Here is a 13,895-nt window from a genome sequence, read left to right as displayed (position 1 = left end):
AAGGGAATTTTTGGAAGTCTTGGCCTTGTTCATACTCTATCAAATTTTTGAAGAGCGAAGCGAAACATACATCCAGGATGTTTCTTTGAAAATTTCGAGGGAGCACTCGCCATTTTTTTCAATATGCACAAATGTTTTTATTTATTTTTTATTTTTCGAGGCCTGATGTGTTTGCAAAGTTTCATGAGTTTTCGTTAATGTTTAGAACTTGAAAATCAGCGTTGTTTTCTTGGTGAACTACTCAAAGGTACCTAGAAACTAATCAGCAAGCAGAGAAGCATCTCTCCAGGAACTAGTTACCTTTATTAAGTTTTTCCCTGCAGTGAGATTCAAACTCGTGATTCTCTGGCTCCAAAGCCCAAGTCCTTACAGATGAGCGACTGTAAATATCTGAGAACTGATTTGCACGTCTGCCCCAGTACCGTGGGTTTCTTCCGGGTACTCCTGTTTCCTCCCATATTCCTAAAATATGCATGGTAGGTTAATTGAACACTGTAGATCAGGGGGTCTCAAACTCGCGGCCCGCGGGCCATTTGCGGCCCGCGGGATGATAGTTTGCGGCCCCCGCCTTATTATGAAAGTTTAATGTTCGTGCGGCCCGCGAATTTGATATGACTGGCACTTTACAGTGTAAATTAGAATTAGAAGAATTAGAAATCCCTTTATTGTCATTGTACTCAAGTGTGCAACGAGATTAGAGTAAAGTGCCAGTCTGTAGTTATAAAGCTTTAATTACAGTGTAATTAAAGCTTTATAACTACAGAAGTAAGCCTACTCATCCCAGAACTATGGTTTATGCTTAGGATCTCTGCTATTTGACACAAGATTTTGATTTGATTGACAGGAAACGCATGCGCGAACAGGATGTGCAGTCTGACGGAGCTTTGCATCAGCACTAGCACAGACGGGACTAATTATAAAATGTAGGATTACCTGGTCACAGTGGATAAAATTGAACCGCGGATTATTGTTGGGCACATCTTCAGCTTTAAAACGAGGGTAGGATTGTAATTTCTTTTCGATGTTTTAGTAGGGGTTTGATTGATGAATGTTCCACTCATGTTCAGGACAATTCATGTTCAGAAGAAGATTAAAGAACTGTTAATACAGACATTTGACTCATTATTATTATTATTATTTATTACTGATTCATTTTCTTATTAATTCCTTATTTATTTTTAAATCTTTGAAAAGATTAGATTTTTTTTATTATTTTCTTGCGGAAAACCTGATGCGGCCCAGCCTCACCCAGAGTCTGCCTCTAGTGGCCCCCAGGTAAATTTAGTTTGAGACCCCTGCTCTAGATTATCCCTAAGTGTTATTGTGAGTGTGAATGTTTTTTGTGTGTCTTTGTGTGGCTTGCAATTGGCTGGCTACCAGTTCAGGGTGTATCCCGCCTGCTGCCCGAGGACAGCTTTAATAGGCTCCAGCAAGCGCGCAATGGTATTTTCCTTCGCTGATGCTGATGTGTTTTCTCTGTTTTCCAGTCCACTTGTACAACTGCTCAGCTGGCCAATCGGATTGCTCACAGTGCCATGCTGTGCCGAAGGAGTACGGCTGCGTGTGGTGCATCAGAAGCCCTGCCCCTGGCTGCGTCTACAACAAATTATGTGCTAACGTTCCCGCAGACAGTTGCCCACCTCCTCAAATCACACAGGTAATTCATTCAACTGTGTTATATGTCTCTGTCCTTATTGCAATGAAAACAGTAAAATTGTCTGTCTGCAGGTGCAGCCCCTGTCTGGCCCTCTGGAGGGCGGCGTCTTTGTGACCATCAGTGGCTCCAACCTGGGGATGAGCCACCAGGATGTGATGGGTGGAGTTACAGTGGCAGGTGTGCAGTGCCCTCCACAACCTGATGAATACGAAATATCCACTAGGTATATTTACACATGCACATAAATACAAAGTACAAACACGACACACACACACACACGCACACGCACCCCCCCCACACACACCGCACACACACATATATATATATATATATATATATGTATGTATGATTCTATGTATGTATGTATGTATGTATGTATGTATGTACGTACCGTTGTGTGGGTGTGTGTGTGTGTGTGTGCGCGCGGGGGTGCACGTGTGCGTGTGTGTGTGTGGGGGGGTGTGCGTGTGTGTGCGTCTATGTGTGTGCGTGTGGTTGTGTGTTTATGCATAGAGGGTTGTGTGTAAACTACAGCCTAGTGAGAGGAAGATGACCGGGCCTGTCATTGTTACCGTTGGAACAAGCCAACCAGGCATGTCTAAGATCTACTTCAACTATCAAGTAAGGTGAAATTGGCTTTCCAGAAAGTTCCTCAGAAAGGAAACTGCCTGTTGAATGCAGAGTGATTACTATTTCCTCCTTGTAATCTGCAGGACCCAGAGATCATGGATGTGCTTCCTGACAAAGGCCCACTTTCTGGAGGGAGCAGATTGACAGTAAAAGGACGACAACTCCTGACAGGCCAGACATCCCACCTCAATGTTTTCCTGGGGACAAGACCCTGTTACATGTGTGTGTTCCTCTTCCAAATCATCGTCCTACTTTCTGTACAGTATTCCTTCTTCCACTTGTGGTCCTGCTTCCCGTTCCTATTTGCACTCCTACTTTTAATTTTAATCCATGTTTCTAATTTTATTCCCCCCTGTTCCTAAATAAATCCCTATTTCCATAAAAAAAAAATAATTATGTTCTTCCCCATTTCTATTCCTCAACTGGTTGCCAGCCAATCGCAGGGCACACATAGACGAACAACCATCTGCGCTTACACTCATACCTAGGGGCAATTTAGAGTGTCCAATCAACCTGCCATGCTTGTTTTTGGAATGTGGGAGGAAAACGGAGTACCTGGAGAAAACCCACGCAGGCACGGGGAGAACATGCAAACTCCACACAGGAAGGCCGGAGCTGGAATCAAACCCACGACCTCCGTATTGTGAGGCCATCGTGCTAACCAGTCGGGCCACCGTGCCGCCCCCTTCTAGTACTTGTTGATCCGAATTCAAATTCCGTCTTCTTTAAAAAAAAGTTTTTGTCCCATTTACCAGTTCTATTCCTGCTTCGTCCCAACATTCATTCTCACGTCAATTACAAGATAGTTAGAATAGAATAGAATCGAATAGAATTCAACTTTATTGTCATTGCACATAACATAGTTTAGAGCAGGCATCACCAAATGGCGGACCCATGGCCAATCTATGATGAAATTTTTTCAGGGCGCAAACGTTGGCGCTGCAATTCTAGTAAATACGGAAAAGGCGTCACTGATTTGAGCCAATCAAATCTTTTGTTTACGATCCACTGCCAATTGCGCAGCAGACCGGAAGAGAATGCTGCTGACAGTATGCCTTGCTAAAAAGTTAGCGAGGTCGATGCGTCTTGTTTTAAATGAATGGACGGAGAAATTTAGTTTCGATCTGGCTGCAGCCAATTTAAAACCAGTGTGCATCATATGCTCCGAAACCGTCGCAACATTGCGAAGCGCCACAACGAAACAAACCACCGCCCTTTTGTGCACAGTTATCCGCTGACGTTTCAGGTGAGCGCACGGAAAAACATCGAACTTCGAGTGCAGTATAACAGATTTTTACATTTTGATTTGATTTGAAGTGTTTATTTTCACACACACATGATGTTGTATGCAAACAAAATACTGCGTTTACAATGTAAAAAATGGACTCCCTCTGAAGCTAAAAGCTTATAAACAGGGATCCAGCACACCACCACCAAACAAAAGATTTATCTTGTACTGACGTAATCAATTTGATATGTCATTTACAAGATGTTTACAGTGCTGGGCAACGGCTCATAATTTATATAAAAGAATACAAAAAAAAAAAAAAAAAAAAAAAACATGCTTCCCAGCGGCATGCAAACGAATGTTCACTCAAAGTATCATGGATTTTGGGGAAACATAAAAAAACATTCAGTGATGGGGAAGTTGTGAAGGAGTGCTTAAATACGGTTGCACAAACATTATTTAAAGGAAAACACAAAGCCCAGATGTGTGAAATAATCTACCAAATCCCAATGGCCCTGACTCCGTTCCAACCCAGAATTAAGTCACTGGCAGGCATTCACAAATTCATTTTTCTCATTAAGAGAAGTTAAAAAAAATATTCAAAAGAAAAGTTGGTGTCAAAGCTCATTTTGAATTAGTTTTTCATGAGGACAGCCATTTTTATTGATTGTGTACTGAACATGTTGACCTGTTTTACTTGGATAATTAGGCTTTCCATTTTTTTTTAGGCTGATAACTCTTTGATTTAAGAAAAAAAGGTAAAAGATGTTAACTCAATGCTTAGCACTTGATATATTTCTGCACAAGATATTTTACTGTTTTTCTGGAAGTGGCAAACTTAAGTTCCTCGAACCACATTTTCTTTAATGTGAAATAAACGCCTTATATTTGTTTGACTGGCAAAGGTGTTTGTGAACATTGCTAAATATTTAGTATATAAGTGCGCTCTGTTGAAAATGACTAAATATTGAAACTAGATAAAAATGTGAACATAGGGTAGACATTTCGTGAAGTTGGACTTTGGTTCGGACCTTTTAATCGGAAGAAATTTTCGTTGTGGACCTCTGAGACTTTTAATTGAATACCTCTGGTTTAGAGCAACGAAATGTAGTTTGCATCTATCCAGAAGTGCTTAGCAATGGAATATAGATATCAATGTGCAGTTGCGCAAAATAAATAAATTTACAGTAGTGCAGTGAGATATGTTTTAGTGATACCAGATATAAAGTGCAGTTATTGATGGCCTATATGTTCCAGTTGTGAATGTGGAGATATAGTCTGTTGGTTTTGTTATGGGAATAGTGCTAAGTGAGGCAAGAGGCAGAGTTCAAGCGTCTAACAGCTGTGAATACAAAGCTGTTTCGGTAGATTTAGTCCGGATGCTCCTGTAGCGCCTCCCAGAGGGCAGGTGGGTGAAGAGTCTATGTGCTGGATGACCGGGGTCTTTGGTGACTTTTCCAGCCCTTTTCAGACACCTTTCCTCATAGATACTCTCTATGGCAGGAAATGGTATCCTAATGATGCGCTGGGCGGCTTTCACCACCCTTTGCAACGCCTTCCGGTCCGAGGCAGAAGAGCTCCCATACCAAACTGTGATGCAGTTGTCAGGATGCTCTTAATGGTGCAGCGGTAGAAGTTCACCAGGATGTCTGATGAGAAGTGGTTCTTCCTCAGAGTCCTCAGGAAGAAGAGGCGGTGGTGAGCCTTCTTGACCAGCTTGGAGCAGCCGGTTGTCCAGGAGAGATCCTCCGAGAGGTGGACTCCCAAGAACTTTAAGTTTTTCACACGCTCCACTGCCGTCCCCTTGATGTGGATGGGTGCGTGTGGGTGAGTGTTCCTCCTGAAGTCCACAATGAGCTCATTGCTTTTGTCAGTGTTGAGCAGCAGTTTGTTGGTGTTGCACCACTCAGCCAGACAATCCACTTCCTCCCTGTGTCAGGTTTGCTCGCCGGTGGGCGAGGAGGAGATGGACCCAGAATGCGAGGAAGCAGGGCAAAGGGTAAACTAAAGGGAATTTATTAAATTAATCAGACGAGGACAAACAACGTGGCGTGGACAAACAAACGTGGCAGGGTGCAAAATAACAGAGACAAACTAAACGTGACTAAACAGAACGAAAATGACAAATAACGAGGACCGTGACAAACACTAGGGATCGTGGGCATGAGCGTGGGCATGAGCATGGGCATGAGCGAGAGTGAGGGCGAGAGCGAGAATGAAAGTGGCCGTGACAGTCCGTAAAGGGAGTAGCAGGAGAAATGTTCCGACGCTGAGCTGTCGGCAAGGGGTGCTTAAATAGTCCATGATTAGGGGTGCAGATGGGAGTCAGGTGTGCGCGGCTAATGGGGAACAGGTGCGTGGCTGGTGGAGACGGGGTGCTGAGGGGAAACGCCCCTACTCAGCTGACAAACATAAACATAGGGCACATGGCAGGAAGGTGACGAAAACAATAACAAAACACTGACCTGCCCGACACGGGTCATGACAGTACCCCCCCCTCAAGGGACGGATTCCAGACGTCCCCAAAAAACACAAATCCACAGTCCAAGAACGAGGGTGGGCGGAAGGGGTCGGGAGGTGGGACCACCACCCGAGTTCGAGACCGGTCTGGCGGATGTCCTGGAGGCCAGACCAGCGAGTCCCGTCGAGGCCATTCGGGCGGACGTCCGGGAGGCCAGATCCATGAGTCCACCCGTGGCCATTCAGGCGGACGTCCGGGCGCACCCGGGACAGGAACGTGGAGCGGGGGCTGGTCGTCGAACCCCGCCGAGACAGGAACGTGGAGCGGCGGCTGGTCGTCGAGTCCCGCCGAGACAGGAACGTGGAGCGACGGCTGGTCGTCGAGTCCCGTCGAGACAGGAACGTGGAGCGGCGGCTGGTCGTCGAGCGTCGCTGAGTCAGGGACGTGGAGCGGCGGCTGGGCGTCGAGCGTCGCCGAGTCAGGGACGTGGAGCGGCGGCTGGTCGTCGAGCGTCGCCGAGTCAGGGACGTGGAGCGGCGGCTGGTCGTCGAGCCCCGCCGAGACAGGGACGTGGAGCGGCGGCTGGTCGTCGAGCCCCGCCGAGACAGGGACGTGGAGCGGCGGCTGGTCGTCGAGCCCCGCCGAGACAGGGACGTGGAGCGGCGGCTGGTCGTCGAGCCCCGCCGAGACAGGGACGTGGAGCGGCGGCTGGTCGTCGAGCCCCGCCGAGACAGGGACGTGGAGCGGCGGCTGGTCGTCAAGCCCCACCGAGACAGGAACGTGGAGCGGCGGCTGGTCGTCGAGCCCCGCCGAGGCAGGAACTTGGGACGGGCGCAGAGCGTGTGCCGTCGGGTCGAGGACTTGAGATGGACGCAGGGCGTGCTCCGCCGAAACGTGGACTTGGGGCGGACGCACGACGTGCTCCGTCGGAATGTGGACTTGAGACGGACGCACGACGTGCTCCGCCGAGACGTGAACTTGGGGCGGACGCAGGGAGCGCTCCACCTGAACATGGACTTGAGGCGGGCGCAGGACATGCTCCGCCGGGACATGAACTTGGGACGGACGCACGACGTCGGAACGGGGCTCAGCAGCTGGCGGGGAGCCGGGACGGGACTCAGCAGCTGGCGGGGAGCCGGGACGGGGCTCAGCAGCTGGCGAGGAGCCGGGACGGGGCTCAGCAGCTGGCGAGGAGCCGGGACGGGGCTTAGCAGCTGGCGAGGAGCCGGGCCGGGGCTTCGCAGCTAGGGAGGTGCCGGGACGGGGCTCAGCAGCTGACGGTGAGCCGGAGTGGGACTCTGGAGGTTGCAGATGGTGAGGGACCGGCACTGGAGGCTGCAGCCGACGAGGGAGCGGCGTGGGTTTCTGCAGCTGACGTGGAAGCGGCGTGGGTTGCTGCAGCTGACGTGGAAGCGGCGTGGATTGCTGCAGCTGACGTGGAAGCGGCGTGGATTGCTGCAGCTGACGTGGAAGCGGCGTGGATTGCTGCAGCTGACGTGGAAGCGGCGTGGGTTGCTGCAGCTGACGTGGAGGCGCCGTGGGTTGCTGCAGCTGACGTGGAGGCGGCATGGTCTGCGCAGCTGGCGTGGAGGCGGCATGGGTTGCTGCAGCTGGCGTGGAGGCGACGTGGGTTGCTGCAGCTGGCGTGGAGGCGACGTGGGTTGCTGCAGCTGACGTGGAGGCGACATGGGTTGCTGCAGCTGACGTGGAGGCGACTGCGGGCCGGGCGCAGCATTCGGGCCGGGCGCAGCCGAGACGGGGAACCTGATCCCTATCAGCCCGCCGCCATAGGGAATCAGGGGAACGGGAGACACGAGGGACCGAGACTAAAGGTGCTGGTGAACGTGAGCTATGGGATGCCAAGGGGACGTGATCAGGTGCGGAAACCGACGGAGGATAAGGCATGCCTAGAAGAGTGAAAATATTCTTGTAGAAGGATTCGTGGTCAAACTCTTTGTCTGTAATCAAGTGGGGCGGAATGACGGGTTGACTATCAATGCTAAGATCCTGGAACACAAGGGGAGAAACAGACGTGGTACGAGAGGCGGAACCTTCGGGAAGGGTACGGGGCTGGTCGGCAGGCTGATGAGGGCGGTTGTCCGAGTGAGCCCCTCGCTGGGTCCGGGTTTGGTCGGAACATTCTGTCAGGTTTGCTCGCCGGTGGGCGAGGAGGAGATGGACCCAGAATGCGAGGAAGCAGGGCAAAGGGTAAACTAAAGGGAATTTATTAAATTAATCAGACGAGGACAAACAACGTGGCGTGGACAAACAAACGTGGCAGGGTGCAAAATAACAGAGACAAACTAAACGTGACTAAACAGAACAAAAATGACAAATAACGAGGACCGTGACAAACACTAGGGATCGTGGGCATGAGCGTGGGCATGAGCGTGGGCATGAGCATGGGCATGAGCGAGAGCGAGAATAAAAGTGGCCGTGACAGTCCGTAAAGGGAGTAGCAGGAGAAATGTTCTGACGCTGAGCTGTCGGCAAGGGGTGCTAAAATAGTCCATGATTAGGGGAGCAGATGGGAGTCAGGTGTGCGCGGCTAATGGGGAACAGGTGCGTGGCTGGTGGAGACGGGGTGCTGAGGGGAAACGCCCCTACTCAGCTGACAAACATAAACATAGGGCACATGGCAGGAAGGTGACGAAAACAATAACAAAACACTGACCTGCCCGACACGGGTCATGACACCCTGTAGGCCGCCTCATCGTCGTTCTTGATGAGGCCGGTCACCGTGGTGTCATCTGCAAACTTAATGATAGTGTTAGAACCATTAACAGGTCTGCAGTCATGGGTGAATAGGGAGAAGAGGAACGGACTCATCACACAGCCTTGTGGTATACCAGTGTTTACAGTGATGGTAGATGAACAGTGGTTACCCAGTCGGACATGTTGAGGCCGTCTGGTCAGGAAGTCCAGTAACCAGTTACACATGACGGAACTGATACCTAGGTCAGTGAGTTTTAGTTAGTTGAGTTCTTAAAATCTGTGCTAAAAACCTCATGCTAAATGGTCCGCGAATTGGAAAGAAGGCTAGCTCAATAGCGCTATCTATGGGCATAAAGGACTTTGAAGCAAACTGTGGCTGGCTTCAAAAGTTCGTTGCTTGACATCAGCTGAGCACTGCCGTCTTGTGTGGTGAGGGAGGGGGAGTAAAGTTACAGAGTGAGTAAAAGGAAGAAAAAGCTAACAGGTCTCATTGACACGTGTTTTGTTAACATACTTGCACGTTCATACAAGACATGTACCGTAGTTTTTACCCACATAAGGAAATTATGTTATAGGGAAAGATTGGGCAATGCAAATATGATTCTGTGCTAAAGAATACTTACTGTATATATATGTGTGCATTTCCATCCACTCATTATCTGTACCGCATCTCCTCACAATGGTCGCGGGGGTGCTGGAGCCTATCCCAGCTATCTTCGGGCAGTAGGTGGGGATCACCTGTTGCCAGCCAATCGCAGGGCAAACATACACCAGTGATTCTCGAATAGTGGGGCGCTTTTCATCCGCCGTAGTACGGCTGAACGATGCATCGTTTTGGGACCGAAAAAGGAGATCTCAGACAACGCAAGTTTGAGCTTGTCAAAGCTGTTTGTGCACCGAGTTCACGCAGTAGGTCATGCAGTACTGATTAAAAAAAAAAGCGATTGTGAAAGTGATTTCGTTCGCCGCTACTTAAATGCTCTGCGCCAAGCTATCTTGGGCCGCAGCAGAATGGACTTTATTTGAACCATTTGTAAGTCCGTGCACAGCAGCAGCAACAAGCTACGTGATGGCAAATAAACGACTCCACTAACAAGTAGCGTTCTAAACGAGGAGGCGAGCAAGAAGGCGCTAAGCATGCTAATCGCTAAAATAAATTGCTTCGATGTACGCTCGACTTTTAACAGAAGTCTGACTCAAACTGCGTTTGGGAGGAGAGCCAGCAGCTATGAACAGAAATGTTGTATTGCAACCATTACGTATCTAAACATAAAATAAGACGATGGCTACGTTAGCAATTTAGCATACACTCTCTGGCCGGAACACGTAAATGGCTAACGTCATCATAACGAAGAGGTTCAATGTCAAACGTATAGTAAACATAAAAAAAAGCAAAAAACGTATCGTAAACATATTAAAACTGTTGCTTTAAGTTATTGATATAATATCTTTGTTTAAAATCCCCCTGGCTTTTCTTTTTGTCTTTTCTACATTATGTCCGCATTAATAACTGTGTTAGGTTTGTTAATGTTAAGAAAGTTTAAAAAAAAAAAAAAGTATAGTAAATATTTATCATCTCATCAATATTTGCGCAACAGAGTACTGAGTTTTGAGATCCTCACTATAATCGTTTTCAAAATTCTATTTCTTATCAATTTTACTTTGTTAAGGGATATTTTATTGACAATCTAACAGCAATATACAAAGAACATGTACATTAGTGCGAAATGTGAAAAATGGGCGTTGGGGGGGTGCAAATTGTTTTCTTCTTGGTGGGGGGGCGTGACAGGAAATAATTGAGCAGCACTGACATAGACAAACAACCATCCGCATAACCTCGCCGGCCTGATTAAAACTGTTTGTGGGCCCTGCGCTAAACAATGAGTTTTTTAATAATATTACCTCTTTTGAAATATGTGCTATACTGCCATCCTCCTCATCGAGTTCTCACCTGCTCTTACATGTCCCCAGAGTGGAGAAGGTCAGCGACACCCTTCTGGTCTGTCAGACTCTTTCCACCAATCAAACTGGCATAGTTCCAATCCGGGTGTTGTTCAGCAAGGCTGAGCGTTCTGTTTCCAACGTGACATTCCGTTACATGGACGACCCAGTCATCACTGAAGCCATGCCCACAGAGAGCTTCTACGCGTAAGACAGAGCAGACCTCAGGCCAGTGGTACCTGCGCCTGTTCCTGACATTCGTCATTTTGTGTCCTCAGAGGGGGCCGTGTCATTCTGGTGAGTGGCAGAAACTTAGATGTGGTGCAACAGCCAATCATGTCTGTATGGGTGGAGCCTGTGGATGTCCAGAGGGTGAGATGCAGAAGACGACTGGCTCTTCGCAGCGACAAGCACCAGTTGGTCTTCAACGGCACCATGGCAACAGTGAGGCAGACAGTGGTCAATCAGACAAAGCGTGCACTCCATTCTCACATTCTCCCTGTCTTGTCTCTCAGGTGTCTGAGAACTGCTCTGTCCTGTCTTCCTCTCAAATGACCTGCCCGACCCCTTCTGTATCTCCAGACGTCAAAGTAAAGGGTGTCTGGTTTCAGATGGACAACGTCCGTGTCCATTACAAAAGCATCAAGGTATGCCGTACACACCAGTGAAAAAAGTAGTCACTATATTTAATCAGAGTTGGAACAGTGTCATGAAGCGTCTTTGGGATTATGCCTAAACAAATATTTCCAAGCCACTCTTGAGAATAGTCACAATGTCACGTGTTTATGAGGCAAACTGTTAAACTTCATTTTGCCAGTCCTCGTCACTCATTTGTAAAATAAATAAATAAATGGAATAATAATAATAATAATAACTAGAGTTGCAAGCCCCTATAAAGGGCTCTTGCAGACTCTGGCACGTTTGAATTTTAATATTTTTTAATAAGTACAAAAACTATCTTGGTAAAATTAAACCTCTATAAAGGTCAATACTTGGGCAAAATCTGAAAGGAAATTTTAAATGTCAAACTGCCTTTTAAGTTTAGAGTCAGGCTTCAGAGACTTTTTGCAAGTCTTGCACAGTTACCTAATAAAATATTGATGCTGCTGCCAGGCAGGATGTTGATGCAAAACTTCTGTGCAAATTTAGACCCTCAAAAATAGTTTTGTTTTCTTGTCCAAAGGAGCGTTGTCTTGTCAACAGCTTTTTGCGAAATTTCACAACCTTTGTGTCACCATCATTCAGGCCAAAACACTTAAAGACCAAATATGAGGTAAATCAGGGTAACCAGTACCCTAAAAATATTTTTGTATATCTTCAGGCGTAGAAGCTCTTCAAGTGTATGAAATTAATGAAAGATATGATCATGTTTAAAACCCGTTTAAAGACACATTTTTATTCTTTAGGTATGGACTCAACATGGGACTGTCAGTGTTTTGCTGTTCTTCTGGTATCTATTGTAAATGTGTTTGGGTTTTAATTTGTGTTCTTATTGCCTGCTAATTTATATTACACCATATGGAAAGCGCTTTGTTACAGCTCCATCTGTTGTTAAATGCGAGATACAAATAAAATTGTATTGTATTGTTTTATTGTATGTGGGCCATGTTACAGCAGCTTTTGTAGTCAAGGAGACACAGACTTTTAAAGTAAATTTCCGTAGATCTCGGTGAAACGTACAACCGGGGTTGCTTTTTTTTTTTTATACATTTAGGGCCGTTAGCGATCCATCTTTTAAAATTTGGAGAGTAAACGAATAAGATATTGATGATTTTGTTAGGTATGATATATGTGCAGGGTTTCATAAGTTTTTGTGCTGGTTTAGTGTCAAAATCAGCGTTCTTTTATTGGCAAACTGAGTTGCCACGACCCACAGCGTTTTGCGGAAAAACACAAATTTTGTATTTTGATGCCATGAAGGCCTAAACACTCTTCCGAGCAAATCGGAGGTATACCTTATTAACTGCAATGACACTAATTTCAAAGAATGCAATATTTAGTTCCTTTAGCCAGAAGCTGGCGCTACAACTACAACTTTATTTATATGGCGCATTTCACAACAGCTGGAGCTGTAACAAAGCGCTTTCCATATGGTGTAATATAAATTAGGTGGAAATTAGCACACAAATTAAGAGACAAACAATAGATACCAGAAGAACAGCAGAACAGTGACAGGACAGTCGTAACATTAATGACCAGGCCAGATATATGTGCAAAGTTTCAGGAGTTTTCATGATAATGTAGTCCGTCAAAATCGGTGTTCTTTTATTGGCAAACTGTGCGTTGCCATGCCCAAGGCTTTTTTCAAAAAATCACACAATTTTCGTGTTTTGATGTCATGAAGGCTTAAATACTCTTCCAAGCAAATATGAGGAAGATCTTGTTAACCTCTGAGGAGAAAAACATCAAAGAATAAAATATTTACTTCCATTTCCCAGTAGATGGCGCTATCACTACAATAAAAAATTAAGTTCATAGATGTCTTCTGGCCTTGTACTATTATCAAATGTGAGAAATCTATACAAGAAATGATTGTGTGGTTAAAGTTAGAGCAGCTTTTGTCGTCAAAGCGACGTCAGACTTTGATGTTACTTCAAAATGGCCAACTTCCTGTGCAATTTAGCATATGTCTCAAGAGACTTTTCTTAGGTCTTGGCCTGGTACATAGTGCATTAAATTTTCAAAGAGCTTGTTGAAACATACATCTAGGTCTGATTCTATGAAAATTTCTAGGGGGCGATAGCAAATCTTTTTTTTTTTAAAATGTTATCAATGAATAGAATATTTATGTGTTGGCAAAGTTTCATGATTTTTTTTGTTACTGTTTAGAACTTGAAAATCAAGCATTGTTTTATTAGCAAACTGTGTTATGTCACCGCCACAATTCTTTACGAAAAATTACAAATTTCGTATTTTGAAATTCTGAAGGCCTAAAGACTCATCCGAGCAAATTGAGATTGACCTTGTTGACCTGCTCGGAGAAAAACATAAAAGGAAAGGTACCTCTACGATAAAAAAATAAATTCCTAGATCTCTGCAGGCCTTGGACTAACATCAAATATGAAAAATTTCTTCTGAGTCATGTTACCGGGGATTTTACTGCCACCGTGAATAATCAGACTTTGCTGCTGTCTTGAGGCTTTTCTGACAAATTTTCAGGTGGATTCTTTTAACGGGCTCCGTGGAGTACCGTATTTTTATGGCCAAAGGACGCGCTGTATCAAAGGGCGCAGCACCAGTTGAGGGTGCTATTTCTGTGTTTA

General features: G+C 46.1%; 1 protein-coding gene across 2 annotated transcripts in view; it reads left to right on the top strand.

Moving 5' to 3' along the window:
* Positions 1-13,895, top strand: part of plxnb3 (plexin B3) — a 250,767-nt gene that overhangs the window by 142,052 nt on the left and 94,820 nt on the right. For both annotated transcript variants that reach the window (XM_088289559.1, XM_088289558.1), the window contains 7 exons: positions 1,488-1,657; positions 1,729-1,880; positions 2,173-2,278; positions 2,371-2,507; positions 10,663-10,839; positions 10,911-11,076; positions 11,148-11,279. In XM_088289559.1, coding sequence (XP_088145685.1) covers positions 1,488-1,657; positions 1,729-1,880; positions 2,173-2,278; positions 2,371-2,507; positions 10,663-10,839; positions 10,911-11,076; positions 11,148-11,279 — 1,040 coding nt within the window. The remainder of the gene's footprint in view (positions 1-1,487; positions 1,658-1,728; positions 1,881-2,172; positions 2,279-2,370; positions 2,508-10,662; positions 10,840-10,910; positions 11,077-11,147; positions 11,280-13,895) is intronic.

Source organism: Idiotropiscis lumnitzeri, chromosome 3, assembly GCF_059441095.1.
Source record: "Idiotropiscis lumnitzeri isolate Australia: NSW breed Sydney's pygmy pipehorse chromosome 3, RoL_Ilum_1.0, whole genome shotgun sequence".
Taxonomy (NCBI): Eukaryota; Metazoa; Chordata; class Actinopteri; order Syngnathiformes; family Syngnathidae; genus Idiotropiscis; species Idiotropiscis lumnitzeri.
This window is presented reverse-complemented; position numbering and strand designations above follow the sequence as displayed.